This window comes from Pelophylax lessonae (genome assembly GCF_965119305.1).
Source record: "Pelophylax lessonae genome assembly, chromosome: 9".
Taxonomy (NCBI): domain Eukaryota; kingdom Metazoa; phylum Chordata; class Amphibia; order Anura; family Ranidae; genus Pelophylax; species Pelophylax lessonae.
The window spans coordinates 177,235,263-177,253,094 of NC_138776.1; the positions used below are offsets into that span (position 1 = coordinate 177,235,263).

Consider the following 17,832-nt stretch of genomic DNA (forward strand, 5'->3'; position numbering starts at 1 on the left):
GCTACTACAGATGCGCTGTATACGTAAAAACTGGTCCACCGGGGTACCCTTGATGGTGATGGATCTCATAATCCACTACAAACAGCAGATCATCTATATAGCGATAGAAAGCTATGATGTGTTGCCTAAATTGGTTGCCACTCCCAAAGAGGCTCTGCCGCTCCCACCAACCCATGTAAAGGTTGGCAAAAGAGGGCGAAAATTTGGCCCCCATCACAGCCCCACACCTCTGCAAGAAGCATTCTCCAATAAAGGTAAAAAAAGTTGTTGGTCAGTAAATAGTCCAACACATCAAGTATATACGTTTCCACTGGAAGAGCAGTGGAGTGTAACCAATGTTATTTCTGGTCACCCAACACATATGCCATACATATTCTGTGCAGTTGCAACCCTTTGTATACTTTGTACACAACCTTTGATGCAATGTTATCTGTTCCATATATGCTCTTGTCTTGGTGTCTGGGTATATTTTTGTATCTCTTCTTTTCATTATTATGGGAGTATCCCATGTGTGTATATTTGACATATATACATTGTATTTTTATACTGTATATGTTGTCTGTTTTGCTTTTTGATTAAAGTCATTTATATGCTTTTATGTACAGTGGGTACGGAAAGTATTCAGACCCCCTTAAATTTTTCACTTTGTTATATTGCAGCCATTTGCTAAAATCATTTAAGTTCATTCTTCTTCCTCATGAATGTACACATAGCACCCCATACTGACAGAAAAACACAGAATTGTTGACATTGTTGCAGATTTATTACAAAAGAAAAACAGAAATATCACATGGTCCTAAGTATTCAGACCCTTTGCTCAGTATTTAGTAGAAGCCCCCTTTTGATCTAATACAGCCAGGAGTCTTTTTGGGAAAGATGCAACAAGTCTTTCACACCTGGATTTGGGGATCCTCTGCCATTCCTCCTTGCAGTTCCTCTCCAGTTCTGTCAGGTTGGATGGTAAACGTTGGTGGACAGCCATTTTTAGGTCTCTCCAGAGATGCTCAATTGGGTTTAAGTCAGGGCTCTGGCTGGGCCATTCAAGAACAGTCACGGAGTTGTTGTGAAGCCACTCCTTCGTTATTTTAGCTGTGTGCTTAGGGTCATTGTCTTGTTGGAAGGTAAACCTTCGGCCCAGTCTGAGGTCCAGAGCACTCTGGAGAAGGTTTTTGTCCAGGATATCCCTGTACTTGGCCGCATTCATCTTTCCCTCGATTGCAACCAGTCGTCCTGTCCCTGCAGCTGAAAAACACCCCCACAGCATGATGCTGCCACCACCATGCTTCACTGTTGGGACTGTATTGGACAAGTGATGAGCAGTGCCTGGTTTTCTCCACACATACCGCTTAGAATTCAGGCCAAAAAGTTCTATTTTGGTCTCATTAGACCAGAGAATCTGATTTCTCACCATCTTGGAGTCCTTCAGGTGTTTTTTTTAGCAAACTCCATGCGGGCTTTCATGTGTCTTACACTGAGGAGAGGCTTCCGTCGGGCCACTCTGCCATAAAGCCCCGACTGGTGGAGGGCTGCAGTGATGGTTGACTTTCTACAACTTTCTCCCATCTCCTGACTGCATCTCTGGAGCTCAGCCACAGTGATCTTTGGGTTCTTCTTTACCTCTCTCACCAAGGCTCTTCTCCCCCGTTAGCTCAGTTTGGCCGGACGGCCAGCTCTAGAAAGGGTTCTGGTCGTCCCAAATGTCTTCCATTTGAGGATTATGGAGGCCACTGTGCTCTTAAGAACCTTAAGTGCAACAGAAATCTTTTTGTAACCTTGGCCAGATCTGTGCCTTGCTACAATTCTGTCTCTGAGCTCTTCAGGCAGTTCCTTTGACCTCATGATTCTCATTTGCTCTGACATGCATTGTGATCTGGAAGGTCTTATATAGACAGGTGTGTGGCTTTCCTAATCAAGTCCAATCAGTATAATCAAACACAGCTGGACTCAAATGAAGGTGTAGAACCATCTCAAGGAAGATCAGAAGAAATGGAAAGCACCGGATTTAAATATGAGTGTCACAGCAAAGGGTCTGAATACTTAGGACCATGTGATATTTCAGTTTTTCTTTTTTAATAAATCTGCAACAATGTCAACAATTCTGTGTTTTTCTGTCAGTATGGGGTGCTATGTGTACATTCATGAGGAAGAAGAATGAACTTAAATGATTTTAGAAAATTGCTGCAATATAACAAAGAGTGAAAAATTTAAGGGGGTCTGAATACTTTCCGTACCCACTGTATGTTTGGCTGTCAGATGACTCCAGCTACAATCAATTATAGGTGGTAGCCCGTTTGGGTGTGCACTATAGTTGTGGACTGCCAGATGCTCCTATTGTAGTGAACAAGCATTTTGAAAGTGTGAAATGCATCTATCTCTGTATCCTGTGTACCTTTTGACGTATGTTAATAAAGAATTCATCTTCCTAGCAGCTGGTGTTGTGCGACCGATTTTTCCTTAATTTCTACTGTTTCTATACTGGCTAGTGTGAATTAGGTCTCTGATGCGATGTTCCGTCAGTGAGGGTCTTTTCACACCATATTGCACATAACTCAATGTGATGCAATGAAAAAGCATATGCAGTGACCTGCATTTGAATGGTTTTATGTGTTGCTCTACGTTTCCAAGTATGTGGTGTTTAATTTATATGCATTGACCGGCATTTAATGTTAATCTGTTAATGAGCATTGTGCAGTCCTTTTGCACCCAAACTGCATCCAAGAACCTTATCATGCAAGAAGATGTGGAATGGATCTGGAAGGGGAACCCCAGGTCAAAAAATAGCTTAAAAATGGGTCTAGTATGCATTTACAAGGGGATCCTGCAGCAAAATAAATTTAAACTGAGCAGCATAGGGTTTCTCCCCAAAAATCTCAATCCCTTTATCCAAGCATGCAGCCTGGCTGGTCAGAAAAGTGTGCACCACCTTTCCTCAATATTTTAAGGCCACATCCCCTCAACAGTGTCCTTGCAAAGCACCTTGTCCCCATTTTGATAAGAACAAGGGCTGCTTTAGCACAACCCTGGCCCAGTGGTTGTGGGGGTCTGCAGACAGGGAACCCATGAGAATCTGAAAGTCACCTTTAAGATTAACTCCCAGATATCTACTCATTCCCCTATGTGAATAAGTAAGGGGGTAGTACCTCTGATTGCTCATTCACTTTAAAGAATATAGAAATAAAGTAACTAAAAGATGATCTTACAGGATTAAATGTAATCATTTTCATGCGTAGTTAGACGGTTTCCCTGTGCCCAATGCACCTGAAAAAGGAAACTTAAAGCGGAGTTCCAGCCGTTTCTGTTTATTAACAGTCGGCAGCTACAAAAAGTGTAGCTGCTGACTTTTAATACACGCACCCCTATTCTGCGGTCCAGCAATGCGGCCGCCCGAAGCCTCGCACCTTTCCCTCCACTCTCGCCGGCATCAATAGTGTGGGCATCCACAAGCTGTCACAGCCGGGTGCACACTACACATGCACCAGTCCTGAATGGCCTTGCAATCTACTGGGACCTCTGATGAGTCCTAGAAGATTGCAGGGAGGGAGGGGCAAAGGAGAATTTCTGCTAGAGCCGCCGTGGGAGCAGGTACCTGCTTCCCCTAAAAATGACATGCCAAATGTGGCATGTCAAGGGGTCAGGGGCACTTAAAGCGGAAGTTCCACTTTTGGGTGGAACTCCACTTTAAACATACAGTTGAGTACAACTACCAGATTTTTTTTTCATGTAGTTGTGTGAAATACCATAATGTTTAAAACAGTCACAGAATTCTTTGTCTAGACCTGGTTTAAATAAAGAATTGGCAAGTTTAACAAGTATGTGTTTCTTCCATTTCTCAGTGGCTTCCCATCTTTCTTCATAGGACTGTATTATTTAAATAGGATAAAACAATGAGAAAGGTGATGTGATGTTTTTCACATTCACAACCAGTCAAGTTTCACCTTTCATTTTATTGGGAAAAAATAAAGCCAGAATCCTGATTGGTCTTTTTAGACAACCACATTTTTTTTTTTTTTCTTTTCTCTTTTTTTCTTTTCTTTACTTTGAATGAAGCAGCCTCTTAAGCCTCGTACACACGCAACGAATTTCCGCCGACCGGTCGTCTGTCTTTTGTCCAGAGTGTGGTGTCTGTTGGTTGGAATGTGCTCTAGACTGCACACGAATTTTCCCGCACGCAGAATTCTACTTCAGAAGTGATGTCATGTGTTGGATTGCTTTCTTTGTATTCTTTCATCTCTGAGCATGCCTAGTCTTGCTCATAAGATTTTTCCCCATCGAAATCTGTACTAATGAGGCGAAAATCGGACGCGTTTTGACGGTCGACAAAAATTATATAGCCTGCACACCAGGATTTTTTCGGCCGAAAAGTCGGATTCGGTTGTCAGAAGCACCATACTAACAAGCCGAAAATCGGCAGATCGGTCGTCGGACGAAATTTCCCGGCCGAATTTCTACTCGTGTGTACGAGGCTTTAGTCTACTTTGAATATCTGCATGCATGCCATTAGATTGTTCTTTTTCAGGGCTCTGTATTTTCTAACTAGATTGTGTACAGAGTTTTTATGTTTTGAGACCTTCAAATGCTTTGTCTGTTTTCTATGTGTTGTGTAATTCACACTCTACCTCACATACAAAAGCTAGAGAAAGAAATGCAGAAGATGATGCCTTTAGCAACTCGTGGTGTCTCCTTCTGCCACATTGTAAAAGCAATCAGGCAGCTAAACAGCCACTATGATAGCTTTTTCATTGCAGGGAGTCGCCAGCTGAACAAATATCTGATACCTGCAGCTGTAGGCATCTTTCAGATATGCCTGCTTAAAGCCCAGGACAGCATATGGTGGGCAAGTGGTTAAAGAGAAGATTGTTTTTTTTTTTTTTAAATCATACTTACCTAGGTGGATTTCACATCGATCCGTCACCGTCTCTCAGGATCAAACGCCACTGACCGCTCAATTCTCCCCGCTGTTCTAAAGCAGAGAGCTAGTGACTTTCAGTCACTGCTCTCTGCTCTTATGCCAGTCAAGGCTCCTGGGTGGATCCTGACCATATGGTCATTATCTTTCCCCAGCTAGCACGGGCTCTGTGAAAACGGGTCACGAGTGCAGAATGAATTCCACACCTGTGATCCACAGGAGAAGTACAGCCAAACTATTGTGGTGTAGTAAGATGACTTGTATGAATGGAGAAGAGCTCAGGTAATTGGGTACACGCCAACTACACACAGCTAATGTGTTTAGTGCTGTATCCCAAAAGAAAAACTAGACTTCAGGTTTAAAGTCTGCTTAAATAGCACATCAGAATGAAATCTGCTGGTGAGAAACTCTTCACTCGATCTTTGTTTCAGTTTGTATACAATGCGCACTGCCTTAATTGCCTTTTTGCTTTTAGTTCTGTTAGACAAGTATCAGATTTCATGCGTCTCGTTCTATCCTTTCCATACATTCTTGCAGGTTCTCCAATGTCATGCTTATTACAAATAGTGAAGTGAAATACCAGCTGTTTTCTGGGCTTCTGCAATTTTACAGTGATATATATTGAAACCATTTATTTTCCTAGTAAGGACAAAAGGTTTAAATCTTTACCACTCCAGTCTTGTTGTAGAAACTATATAAATAAACTTAATATTGAGCAGATAAAAAAAAAACACCAGTTAATGCAGGTATGTATTTTAATATAGAGACAACTAGTGTAGGTAACTGAATTTGTCTCAATATCCGTCTCCTGTACACCAAAACTGACTCTGGACAAGGGAGAGCTGGTGTTCGATCAGAATGCCGCTACCCATCAGATTGTGCAATGGAAGTGATGGTCGGACCAAAAACACTTACTGCGCATGCGCAATGACAGGTAGCAGTAATCTGATAGAAGACCCATGTGGACATTCTACTACACCCAGCTACGTCTTTCATTTCAGAGTAATTTTGGCAATAAAATGAGCGTATATAAATAAATAGGGTATATTGATATCTGTGATGCTGTTTGAATGTTACATTTTGAAAGCATAAAGTGTCAGCGTTGAGCAGTGCAGGGTGTACCAACATGGCCTCCGCCACCTTCTTACTGCTGTCGCCCAGCTGCTTTAAAAATGTAACCTCAAAACAGCATCACAGATGTCAATTTACAATATTTATTTATATACGCTTACTTTATTGCTAAAAATACTCCGAAATTCAATATGTAGCTGGGTGTAGTAAGATGTCCGCATTCGTGTTCTATCACATTACCGCTACCCGTCAGATCATGAAGCGTTTGGAACACAGTGGTGTGGAACTCATCGTGCATGCGCAGTAAGTGTTTTCTGGTCAGAGTGTCACTTCCGTTGCACAATCTGATGGGTAGCGGCATTCTGAAAGGTTCTTAATGCTGGTGTTCTATCATCTGCTGCATGCATGCTTTGAGACAGGGTACATGTTTGCAACAAAAGAGTGGGATGACCTCCTGAGTGTGCTGTGCATGTCTTGCCATCTAGACAGCAAGCTGGGATTGTATTTTGACCCAAATTTCCTTGAACAAGCTATGCTGCTGCATGCTATGGGAATAGAAGATGTGGCTATGCTATCTGGATCACAAAACGGGCTGAATATTATCTTTAATCCTTTTGCCGGTAATACCTCTCCTATATATCTGTGCATTTAGCTGCTTCCCCTGAATTGAAATCTAACATAAACTAGTCAAAATAATGCTAAAAGTGGGTATCACACCATGCTTGGTAATATTTGTATTTAGAAGTTAACGCAGTTTTAAAGTTCGTTTTTTTCAATACTAAAACAAGATGTTATACTATATTGAATGTAAATAACTGCGCTAAGCTAAATAAACAAAAAAGCAGCAGCTGTAGTGGGAATCACTATAGATGTAAGGTAAATTGGGAAAGCTGCGCTAGACAAATGATACACTGTGGATTTGGCAAAAACACAGAAAAAACATAGACTGCAGTCCAAAAACAACACAAATTATGTATGATGGTATTAGAACAGTCCACAGAAAGAGGATTCCAAGGTGCAGGTATAGGGATGATGAATCCACCACCAATAGGTCACTCCAAACAAACCACGGTGAAGCAAGCTAGGTGTAAGCTTACCAGAAAGAATATGGTTAAAGGCCTTGTAAGATCTGTGAGCGATCAGCTACAGGGGAACTTCACATCACCAAATCCTTATCTGTCCAGGGATCCTCCTCGTCAAACCAATGCAAAACACCAAACTCCTCCTGAGAAGAGGTCTCTGTGCAGCAACCAGGAGGGCTCCACCTAGGAAATCAGTGGGAGCCAGAAAAGCAAGGGGCTGGTGGTATTCCACCGGGTTGGAGGAGGAGTTTGGTGTTTTGCATTGGTTTGACGAGGAGGATCCCTGGACAGATAAGGATTTGGTGATGTCAAGTTCCACTGTAGCTGATCGCTCACAGATCTTACAAGGCCTTTAACCATATTCTTTCTGGTAAGCTTACACCTAGCTTGCTTCACCGTGGTTTGTTTGGAGTGACCTATTGGTGGTGGATTCATCATCCCTATACCTGCTCCTTGGAATCCTCTTTCTGTGGACTGTTCCAATACCATCATACATAATTTGTGTTGTTTTTGGACTGCAGTCTATGTTTTTTCTGTGTTATTGCCAAATCCACAGTGTATCATTTGTCTAGCGCAGCTTTCCCAAGATGTTATACTAACCTGAACCCCTTCTTCTGGGATCCCCTGCCGACACTGTTGGTTCCTCCTTCTCATAGGAAGCTGCTCCATTGATACACAGCCTAGCTCGGCCCTTACCCACCTCCTGCTCACTGGATTTGACTGACAGCAGCAGGAGCCAATGGCTTCCGCTGCACTTAGCCAAGCCCGTGAAACGGGAGAGAAGACCTGCAGACAAGCACAGTGCGGGATCAGTACAGGACTTGGTTAAGTTTTTTTAGAGGGGGGGTTGAAATAGCTATGCATTAGGCCAGTTGTTCTCAACTTCCGACCTCGGGACCCACCAATAGGCCAGGTTTGCAAGATAACTGAAATAAATCACAGGTGATATATTTTGCGCTCAGTGATGGCAGTATTCTAGTCAGCATCTCCCCAAGGTGATACTTAAAATCTGGCCTGTTAGTAGTTCCCGAGGACTGGAGTTGAGAACCACTGTATTAGGCTGTGATCAGCAGTTTTTCGCAGGGGCGTTTTCTTGCTGGAAAAAAAAAAAAAAAACTAGTGGCTTTTGAGAGAAGTTTTTCAGCTGTAAAAATGCTCCAACTCTGATAAAAGCTTAAAAACGCTGCAAAACACGGCTATTCAACATTTATCAACATTTTTGAGCCATGTGCTTTTGTGGGAGTCTAGTTTTGCAAAAAAAAAAAAGCTAAACGCTACAGCTGAAAAAAGCTCAACGCTGAAAAACTCCTGCTACAGCTTTCTGCTGATGTTTTGATAACGTGCATGAGGCCTTAGTATAATTGAAACTGCTGTTTAAATGCCTGTCTAGGACCTAGAAATAAGCAAATTAAATTCGGCAATAACGGACTTCCCCGCTAATGAATATGATGAGGCTAAAAGTATCCTCGTTCTATGAACCTGTGTCATCGCTGCACTTATTGCTGCTTTTTACTTGTTGACCTGCTCATATATCCGCATCCCTTCAGAACAGCCCTAAGCAGGCCTCACATAATCAGGTCTGTGTTACAGATGCTCTTGTAAGAAATATTGTCGCTTGATTGAGTCAGGATGCTCTGGGAGGTTCTCATAACCCTGCTTTGTCTGGTCGGCTCAGACTCCATTGACATGATAATGAACAGAGCAGTGCCCATAACAAGCGGGGCTGTCCTGGCACCTCTCAGCTCCCCATCTTGCTTTGCCCTGAAATTCACTGTGTTCTGACAGGCCAGCTGCTTTCAAAAATTCCTGACAGGTTGCTGCACAACATAAGAAGCAGAGACGGGGCAACTACTACCGTAGTAAATGTTTAACATATGGTTAGAGTATTTGTAAATAAGTTTGTGTTATGGCTGGAACACAGTCTGTATTACTTAGGCCCCTTACACACTTGTGCGACTTGTCCTACGATTTGGAACTGCAAAGTCGTTCTCCATGTCGTTCTCCATGTCGTTCTCCATGTCGTTCTCCATGTCGTTCTCCATGATTTCCATTAAGTACCATTCATATCTGTACGACTTCAAGTCGCAGCGACTTCAAAGTAGTCCCTGCACTACTTTTGTCAGATTTTAATGCGTTTTGAGGTCCAAAGGCATTGCTTCAAGTCCAGCCAAAATTTTGTAAAATCGCTCAACTTTTAAGTCACACAAGTTTGAAAGGGGCCTTAAGGTAACAGTTACAATGGTTCTAGCGAACAGTTACAGTGGTTCCTGCTAGAAGTGCTAAACATTTTCTACACTACACTAAAACATTATTTTGTTGTAGTTTGCTGCTACTCAAGCTACAGAGTTGTCTGCAAGCATTAAAGTTCCAGCCTGTGTCTACGACATAGCTTTATGAGCAGCTATTGGTGTAAAAAGTTGGTAAATTGCTTATGAAATAGAATTGCTTTCAAGCTCTCTGAATATGAGAGTATTGAAGTCTGCCTTTTTGTATGTAGGTCCTTATTTATCAACTGCATTTTTTCAGCAAGTGTTAAAGGAGAAGTGTGGACATAATAAAACAAAAACGTTAATATTCACCTCCCTGCTGCAACAATGGTATGGTGCTGCAGCTTTCCCCTTGCCAGCTCTAAGCCCAAGAACTGAGCGATCACATGTCTGCTGATTGCTTAGTCCTTGGTCTTCATTGAACAGAGAGCAGTGACGGTCAGTCACCGACTCTCTACTCTGCCCTTTGAGCGCTGGAGATGGTGGGAGCGGATTATCAAGCATCTGGGTGGATCCTGACATTGACACAAGTAGGTGCACTGCTGTGATCCAGAAAAGAAGTGTGGTCCTACTCCTCCTATAGATTACAGGAGTCCACTTCGTTCTCTCAGTCAGGAATCCACCCAGATGCTTTGATTGGCCTCTCAGTGAGGTGCAACAAAAATGATGAAAGGTCTGAAGGATAAAACCTATTAGGAGACACTGCATGAAGTGTGTACAATCTTGAGGAAAGGTGCAGCATGATTGAACCCTTACAAAGGTGAATAGGATTCAGCAGAACTGTATTTCCAGTATAAAGCGAAGATCAAGAACATTGGAACCTGACTTCAACTAGCAGAAGGAAAGCTCAAAAATAACCATAGTATTCTTTTACAGAAAGAGTAGTTTAATTTGTATGCAATCAGGTAGGCCCTTGCACTACAAATTTGTAGGTAAACCTAAAAGAAATAGAAACAACAAAAGTGGTGTAATGTGTATCCAGCTTAAGTCTTGTGCCTGTGCACACTTCATAATTTTAGAGATGTTTTGAAAGGTGACCAAACCTGTGTAGAAAGTGGACATGCAGATCTTCAGCATCTTTAATGCCCAGTAAAGGGTGCTGACCTTGAGCAAAGTTATGTGTAACCTACCTACCATGCTATGGGATCAGGTGGGCTACTTTTTTTCTGCCCCATGAGTGTCTACCTCTGTAGATAAATACCTTAAAGTGGTACTGTGAATCCAAAACCAAAAATGGAATCTATTTTAGCTTACCAATCATTAGATGTGGTGGCTGCATTCGCTTTCTTTGTTTAGTCTTTTTCCGCTCTGTTTTGGTGGTTTCCCCTGTGTTTTCAATTTATCTGGCCAGTAACAAACCACCAGTATTGGGGTACTTCCACTCTGGATGAAGGTGCACAGGGGCACCTTTTGTAGAGCTGCATTGTTAATCAGACGGGAGGGTAGTGTTAGCTGAAGTTCAGTTTCAATTTGATAGTGTATCTAAATCTAATTTATCTAACACGTTAAAAGCAATTGCAGCAAACTGTTTTTGCTGCTTTTTGGTTTACTTAAGTAAAAAAGTTGACCATTGTAAGCACCTCTGTCGGTAGTAAAGGTTGTATCTCAACCCTGTAATTGCTACATCTGCAGAACAGCTTGTTCTGTAGGAAGACTAGCCAGGAAACGAATGCAGCCATCACATCTAAGAATTGATAAGCTGCAATATGTTTGCTTTTGTATTTAATACTACTTTAATTCTGATGCTTTGCCTGGCACCAGTGCTGTAAATAGGATACCCCTTCTTTTTTGGTTCACTGTCATAGCACATCACGTCAAGACTTCAGGGGTGGCATCTATTTTCTGGATACTCTTTCTGCCCCCCCCCCCCCCCCCCCCATGTTTGGGGTGCATACCTGTTATCTTTAAAACGCAGGATTTCACCTTTTTTTTCTTTTACGCTTTGGAAGAAAAAAAGTAAAGCTGTTGTATAATGCAACTGGATCCGCAATATTCACAATGCATAAGATACCATTTATAATTCATGTTCCCTTTTAAAATGTTTTTTTATCTTTTTTACATATTTTTGCATTGCTTTTCATGTACAACTCAATTTAAAAAAATGTGGGGTGCTGTGTAACAATCTACTTAAAAAACAGAATGTAAAGATTTTTAAATCTCATAAACCCACATTTCTCTTTCGTTCATTGACGGACACAGCTCCTGATTCTTTTTAACCACTGGGTTATACTGCCCCCTACGGGAGTAGGACACTAGGCAGGAAAAAGCTTGACTATGCATATGGGCAGTCCCGGGGGGGGGGGGGGGGGGGTATACACTCAATCTTAGCTATAGGCACTTATTATATAGTTTTTATATATAGTTTGTTTTTTTCTGCCTAGTCTGGAGTAAGGACCTAGTTCACCTACGGGGTCTACGTGGGCTAAGCATTTACACCAGGACCTGGAGGGAGAACAGCTTCCCCTTGTCTTTGCAGAGCTGGCAGACCGGTTGGCCCAGGGGGCTACACTTTGTCTGTGATGCCTCTTTGGATGCGACTCCTTTGATTTCTAGGCTGTCTGTATCCGCAGTGGTGCTTGGGCGTACTGTCTCGCTGAAATGCTGGTCTGCAGACTAGACATTTAAGAAGACCTTATATGGCCTCCCTCTTGTATAGGTATCGCGTGTTTGGAGCTTCCGCAGATGACATTAAGTGTCTCACGGGGGAAGAGAAAGCTTCTTCCGCAGGCTACAGAGGGCTAGGAGCCCTGTTATAGACGTGGGCCATTTTCCTCTGCTCCTAAGCAGCCTCTTCGTCTCTCAGGGTCTCAAGACAAGGGGACCTGGTCTGGCAAGCCACGAGCAGGCTCTTCCAGACCTGCAGACATAACTGCCTCTGCGCCCTCACCTGTATCTGAGGTGGGGGGACTTATTTGCTGGTTTCTGGATCCATGGACCTCCCTGGTACAGGACAAGTAGGTCCACTAAGTTATTTGGTCAGGCTACAAGATCGAGTTCTGTCTTGTCCTCCGGAAAGGTTTTTTTTCCCCTTCCAACATGCACTTGTCCCCATATCGCTCTTGGAGTCTCTTTGGGGCAGTGCAAGACTTGTTACTTCAAGGGGTGATTGTTCCGGTTCTGACTTCGGAATTTTTTCAGGGGTTTATACTCAAACCTCTTTACAGTCCCCAGAAAGGAAGGCAAGGTACGTCCAATTCTCAACCTCAAGGCGCTAAACTGCTTTGTGCGAGTACAGAAGTTCCGCATTGAGTCCTTTCACATTTTTAGTGGCGTCCCTACTTCAGGGAGATTTCTTCTCCCTTCTATCGACATCAAGGATGCCTACCTGCACATTCTAATATTTGCTGGTTGCCAGCGCTTCCTCCGTTTTGCCGTGGACAAGGAGCATGATCAGTTTGTGGCGTTGACCTTTGGTCTCACATCCGCACCTTGGGTCTTCACAGAAGGGTTGGCCTTGTTTGAGTCAGCGGGGGATCGCGGTACTGGGGTACCTGGATGAACTTCTGCGAGTGCAGTCTCCAACTGCTTTTATGGACTACTGGAGATTGCCCTGTGAACTCTGAGGGAGTTCGGTTGGATCCTGAACATTCAGGAGTCTACTTTGGTTCTGTACGCAAAAACTGGTCTATCTGGGTCTGACCCTGGTCTTGGCCTCAGCCAGAGTGTTTATTCCTCTGAAAAAACTCCAGGAATTGCAGGAGGCAGTTCAGCTTCTGTTCGGCAGTCATCCCTTCGGGCTTGCATGCGCGTGCTGGGCCTCATGGTGTCCACCCTTGAGGCGGCCTGTTCGCACAGTTCCACACAAGATCTCTGCTAAAGACATTCTGGTGAAATCGGTCAAGGATCCACGGTCTCTAGCGGTTGCTTCGCTCTCTGGCACAGTTGCTTCGCTCTCTGGCACTTTGACAGGGAAAATCCTTCTTCCCCTGTACTGAACGGTTGTCTCCACGGATGCCAGCCTGTCTGGGTGGGAAGGCGTCCTCAGCACAGACGTGCTCTGGACTCTGGCAGAGGTCAGACTGCCGATTAGTGTACTGAAACTCTGAACGATCAGACTGTCTGGCTCATTGGACGATCTTCTTCAGGGGTTTCGGGTACAAATTATTTCAAACAATACCATGGCCGTGGTCTGTCAACCACCAAGGGGACACAAGAAGTGTCCTGGCAGCTCGATAAGTAGCTGGCATTCTAAGGTGGGCTGACTGATTAGTTCCAGCCCTCTCAAACTTCTTCCACGGCTGCTGTGCAGGAGTCTGGTCGTTCTAGTGGCCTTGCCGGTTTTGGTATGTCAATCTGGTATGGCTGGTCGCCGATTCTCCTTGGGGACTTCCTATGAGGGAGGATCTGCTGTCCCAACTACCAATCTTCCATCCTGCTTTACAGTCACTGGCTTTAACGGCTTGGCTGTTGAAAGCCAGGTGCTGAAGGATGGAGGGTTGAATTGGTGATTCATACGCTGTTGAAAGCTAAGAAATCTGCCTCTAGAAAGATCTATCATCGTACGTGGAAGACATACATAGCTTGGTGTGAGTCTCTTGGGGTTCTTCCTCGCTCCTTCCCCTGTGGATCGGATCTTAACCTTCCTTCAACGAGGGGTTGAACAGAAATTTTCCTCGAGTACCATCAAGGGCCAGGTATCGTGTTTTGCCATTTTTTTTTCCAACGACCTTTAGTCACACACTCCCTGGTATGTTCCTTTTCTTCAGAGTGTCCGACTTTCTGTTCCTTCAGCGTGGGCTCCATTGCCTCCCTGGAATCTTAATGTGGTGCTTTCAGCTCTACTGAAGCTTCTCTTTGAAAATGCTCAGGAGGTTCCCTGCTGACGCTGCCCCAGGTCGTGGCCTTCTTTGGTGGCTATCACCTCTGCATGCAGGGTGTCGGAACTGTTGTTCACCTTATGGTGATTCACAAGGATAAGGTGGTGCTTTGCCTCTCTCCGTCATTCCTTCTTATTGTGGTCTCTGACTGTCATTTGAATGCAGACATTGTGTTGCCTTCCCTGTGTCCCAGGCCTAAACATCTGAATCAAATTGCCTGGCATGTCTTGAATGTTGTCCGGGCGATTAGGGTGTATCGGGCAGCTACGGAGTCTTTTAGGAAGCCAGACACTTTTTGTGCTCACAGGCAGACCTCACAAAGTGTTGTCTGCTTCTTCTGCGACCATTTCCAGATGGATCAGATGGTGGTTCAGGCTTATTGCATCGGGGGTCAGGTTCCTCCTTCCCCTTTTTTAGACGCACTCTACTAGGGCGCTTAGTGTCTCCTGGCCTTTCCGTCTTCAAACGTCAGTGACGCAGGTTTGCAAGGCGACCGCCTGGTCGTCGGTGCACACTTTTTCTTTTTACAAAGTTTTTTTTGTAAAGTGGTTGCGTTGGCATCTGCGAATGCTTCTTTTGGCCACAAGGTTTTGCTGGCTGCTGTTCAGAGAACCTGGTCATTGTTGAGGGTGTATTGTTTTTCCAGTTTATGGTTGAGCTCTGTTACCTGGTTGGCTATAGTTAGCCTTGGGAATTTTTTTCTGTTTTCCCACCCCACATATTTAACACTGCTTTGGGACGTTCCAATGGTTAAGAATCAGGAGCTGTGTCCGTCAATGAACGAAAGAGAAAATGGGATTTTTGACTTACCATAAAATCCATTTCTCTGATGTTCATTGACAGACACAGCACCCACCCCTCTGTGGAGTTGGCTTTCTTCAGACACTGCTTGTAACAAAACCTAAGTGCCTATAGCGGAGTGTGGGTGTATACCCCCTGGGACTGCCCATAGGTGTAGTCAAGCTTTTTCCTGCCTAGTGTCCTAATCCTGTAAGGGGCAGTTTAACCTAATCATTAAGAATCAGGAGCTGTGACTGTCAATGAACATCAGAGAAATGGATTTTACGGTAAGTCAAAAATCCCATTTTTATTAACAATAGAAAACAGAAAATGTATCAAATGTTTAAACTGAGCAAATGTACCATTTTTAAGGGAATAAAAAAATATGGACATTTTGAAATTGATGGCAGCAACACCTCTCAAAGTTTGGGACAGAGCAACAAAAAAAATCTGGCAAAGTGTTACTAACAAGGAAAAGCTCAAAGAATATTTTGCAACTAATTAGGTCAATTGGCAAAAGGGCAATAACATGAGTGGGTAAAAAATAGCATCTTAAAGTCAGTGTCTCAGCAGTAAAAATAGGTAGACTTCACCAATCTGTAACGGCATCAAAAATTATCGAACAATATCAGAATGTTAATGAATGTAAAATTGCACAGACTTAAAATATATCTGTAGTACATATCAAAAGATTCACAGAATGTGGAGAAATCTCCTATAGCTTAAGAGACGAGGCCGAAGCGCAATATTGGATGCCTATGCTCTTCAGGCCCTCAGACGCCACTGCATGAAAAACAGGCATGATGGGACGTCAGTGCATGGGCTCAGGAATGCTTCCAAAAATCACTGTCTGTGAACACAGTTCGCTGTGCCATCCAAAAATGCAAGGTAAAGCTCCAGCATGCAAATAAGTATTCATATCTGAACATGGTCCAGAAAGGTTGCTGTCTTTTCTGGGGCAAAACCCATTTAAAATAGTCTGCTACATAGTGGAAAACTTATGTGGTGAGACAAATTGAAATGTTAACCTTTTTTGTGGCCAATATGGGTGCCGCATCCTCTGCACTAAAGAGAGGGACCTTCCAGCTTGATATCCGTGATCAGTTCAAAAGCCTGCATCTCTGATGGTATGGAGGTGCATTCGTGCATATGTAAAGGAGAGCTTGTACATCTGGAAAGGCACCATCAGTGCTGAACGATATATCCAGGTTTTGGAGCAGCATATGTTCCCATTGAGACATCTTTTTTCAAGGGAAGGCCTTGCATATTTCAGCAGGACATAGCTATACTGCATCTATGACAACAGCATGGCTTCATAGTGGAAGAGTATGGGTGCTTCACTGGCCTGCCTGCAGTCCAGACCTTGCACCAATTAAAATTAATTGGCACATCTTGAGACCAAAAATATGATAAAGTTGATCCAGGACTATTGAGCAGTTAAAATCCTAAATCGGGCAAAAATGGGACAACATTCCTCTCCCAAAACTCCAACTGGTTTTCTCAGTTCCCAGACATTTTACAGAGTGGTAACAGGAGAGGATGCTATACTGTGTTAAACGTGGCCCAGCCCCAAGTTTTTTTCCTAAACGATTACCCAATTCTAGCCAATATTAATATTTTCTTCGTTTTAAACATTTGATGTTTTCTATTGTGGATAAAATAGAAGCATGAGATCTAGAAATCATTGCATTCTGTTTTTAATGTAGATTTTACACAGCGTCCCAACTTTTTTTAGAATTGGGGTTGTATGATAGATCTTAAAAAAATGCTGAACTTTTGACATGCTGTGTAATCTATAGCTTTCTTTTTCTAGTGGACGAAGTTGTGGCATTCCCCGTGTTAGAGATTGACCAGGGTAAAATAGTAGACACCAATGGAGCTGGGGATGCATTTGTTGGAGGTAAGTAGTACTAAGTTTGACAGTCATGGTGAACATGGTAATTATAGGGGGTGTCAATTGCAGCCCTTCCCATGTCGAGCGCTGTAAAAATGGTTTCGCTTTTGTAAATTGTCTGCATTTGGTACAGAACATGGTGCACCCTGCAAAAGTGACCTAAAACACTCGTGTAACGTAAAGATTAAGTCTACAAAAATTTCAGAGATTTCCCAGCTTTCTCTTTTGTTAAAATCCTCTATAACAGTGCGCTCTTTTACACAAGTGTTTTTTTGGTTTTTTTTTTTTTTAATCCTCAATCTGCTCTTTGGAAACCCCCTTTGCAGCAACAGATCACTTCTAAAGGTGATCTAGTGCTTGTTTCATCCAGCAACAGAGCTATAAGTGATCTACTGCTTAAAATGGGACTCACAGGAGGTGCTGCGATATCACATGTGGAACCATATTGGGGAATTCACAAAGCTTCCTGAACTATAAATGGCACAATAAACTTGAGCAAGTGGCCTAATGCCTTCACTATGAAGAGGCACCCACACTCAAGAGTGTGGAGATGTCTGCTGCAGCTTGCGTTCCTCTGAGTTAGACGTCCCAAGCCTATGGGCTCAGTCGGTGGTTTTATAAGGGTGCAAAATATTTTAAAACACAAACCCCCACCATTTTTTTTTTTTGCTATCACCCCAGCAAAAATCTGCCCAAAGACTGTCAAGTGTGCAGACCGCCCTAAACCATCTTTTGTCTCAGGGAGTGGTTACGCCGGTCCCTCTAGAGAACTACAGCAAAGGAAGCTATTCAGACCTGTTCACGGTAACAAAACAGTGGAGTTTAGTCCTATTCTGACCTAAAATCCCTAACGGTATTCACAAAAGTCAGTTATTGCCTCTGAGAAAAGGCAAAAAATTGGCATTGGTAAACATTCAATATGTCTACCTACATATTCACATTTACCCTCCTTATCAGCTCTTTCTTGTAGTAGGAGACAAGCGCTTCCAATTTGTCACACTTGCATTTGGCTTAT

At 43.2% G+C, this 17,832-nt stretch overlaps 1 protein-coding gene across 4 annotated transcripts in view; it reads left to right on the forward strand.

The window, feature by feature from the left end:
• ADK (adenosine kinase) overlaps nucleotides 1-17,832 on the forward strand; it is a 320,703-nt gene that overhangs the window by 285,978 nt on the left and 16,893 nt on the right. For all 4 annotated transcript variants that reach the window (XM_082268425.1, XM_082268428.1, XM_082268426.1 and 1 more), the window contains exon 10: nucleotides 16,737-16,823. In XM_082268425.1, the coding sequence (XP_082124551.1) occupies nucleotides 16,737-16,823 (87 nt within the window). The remainder of the gene's footprint in view (nucleotides 1-16,736; nucleotides 16,824-17,832) is intronic.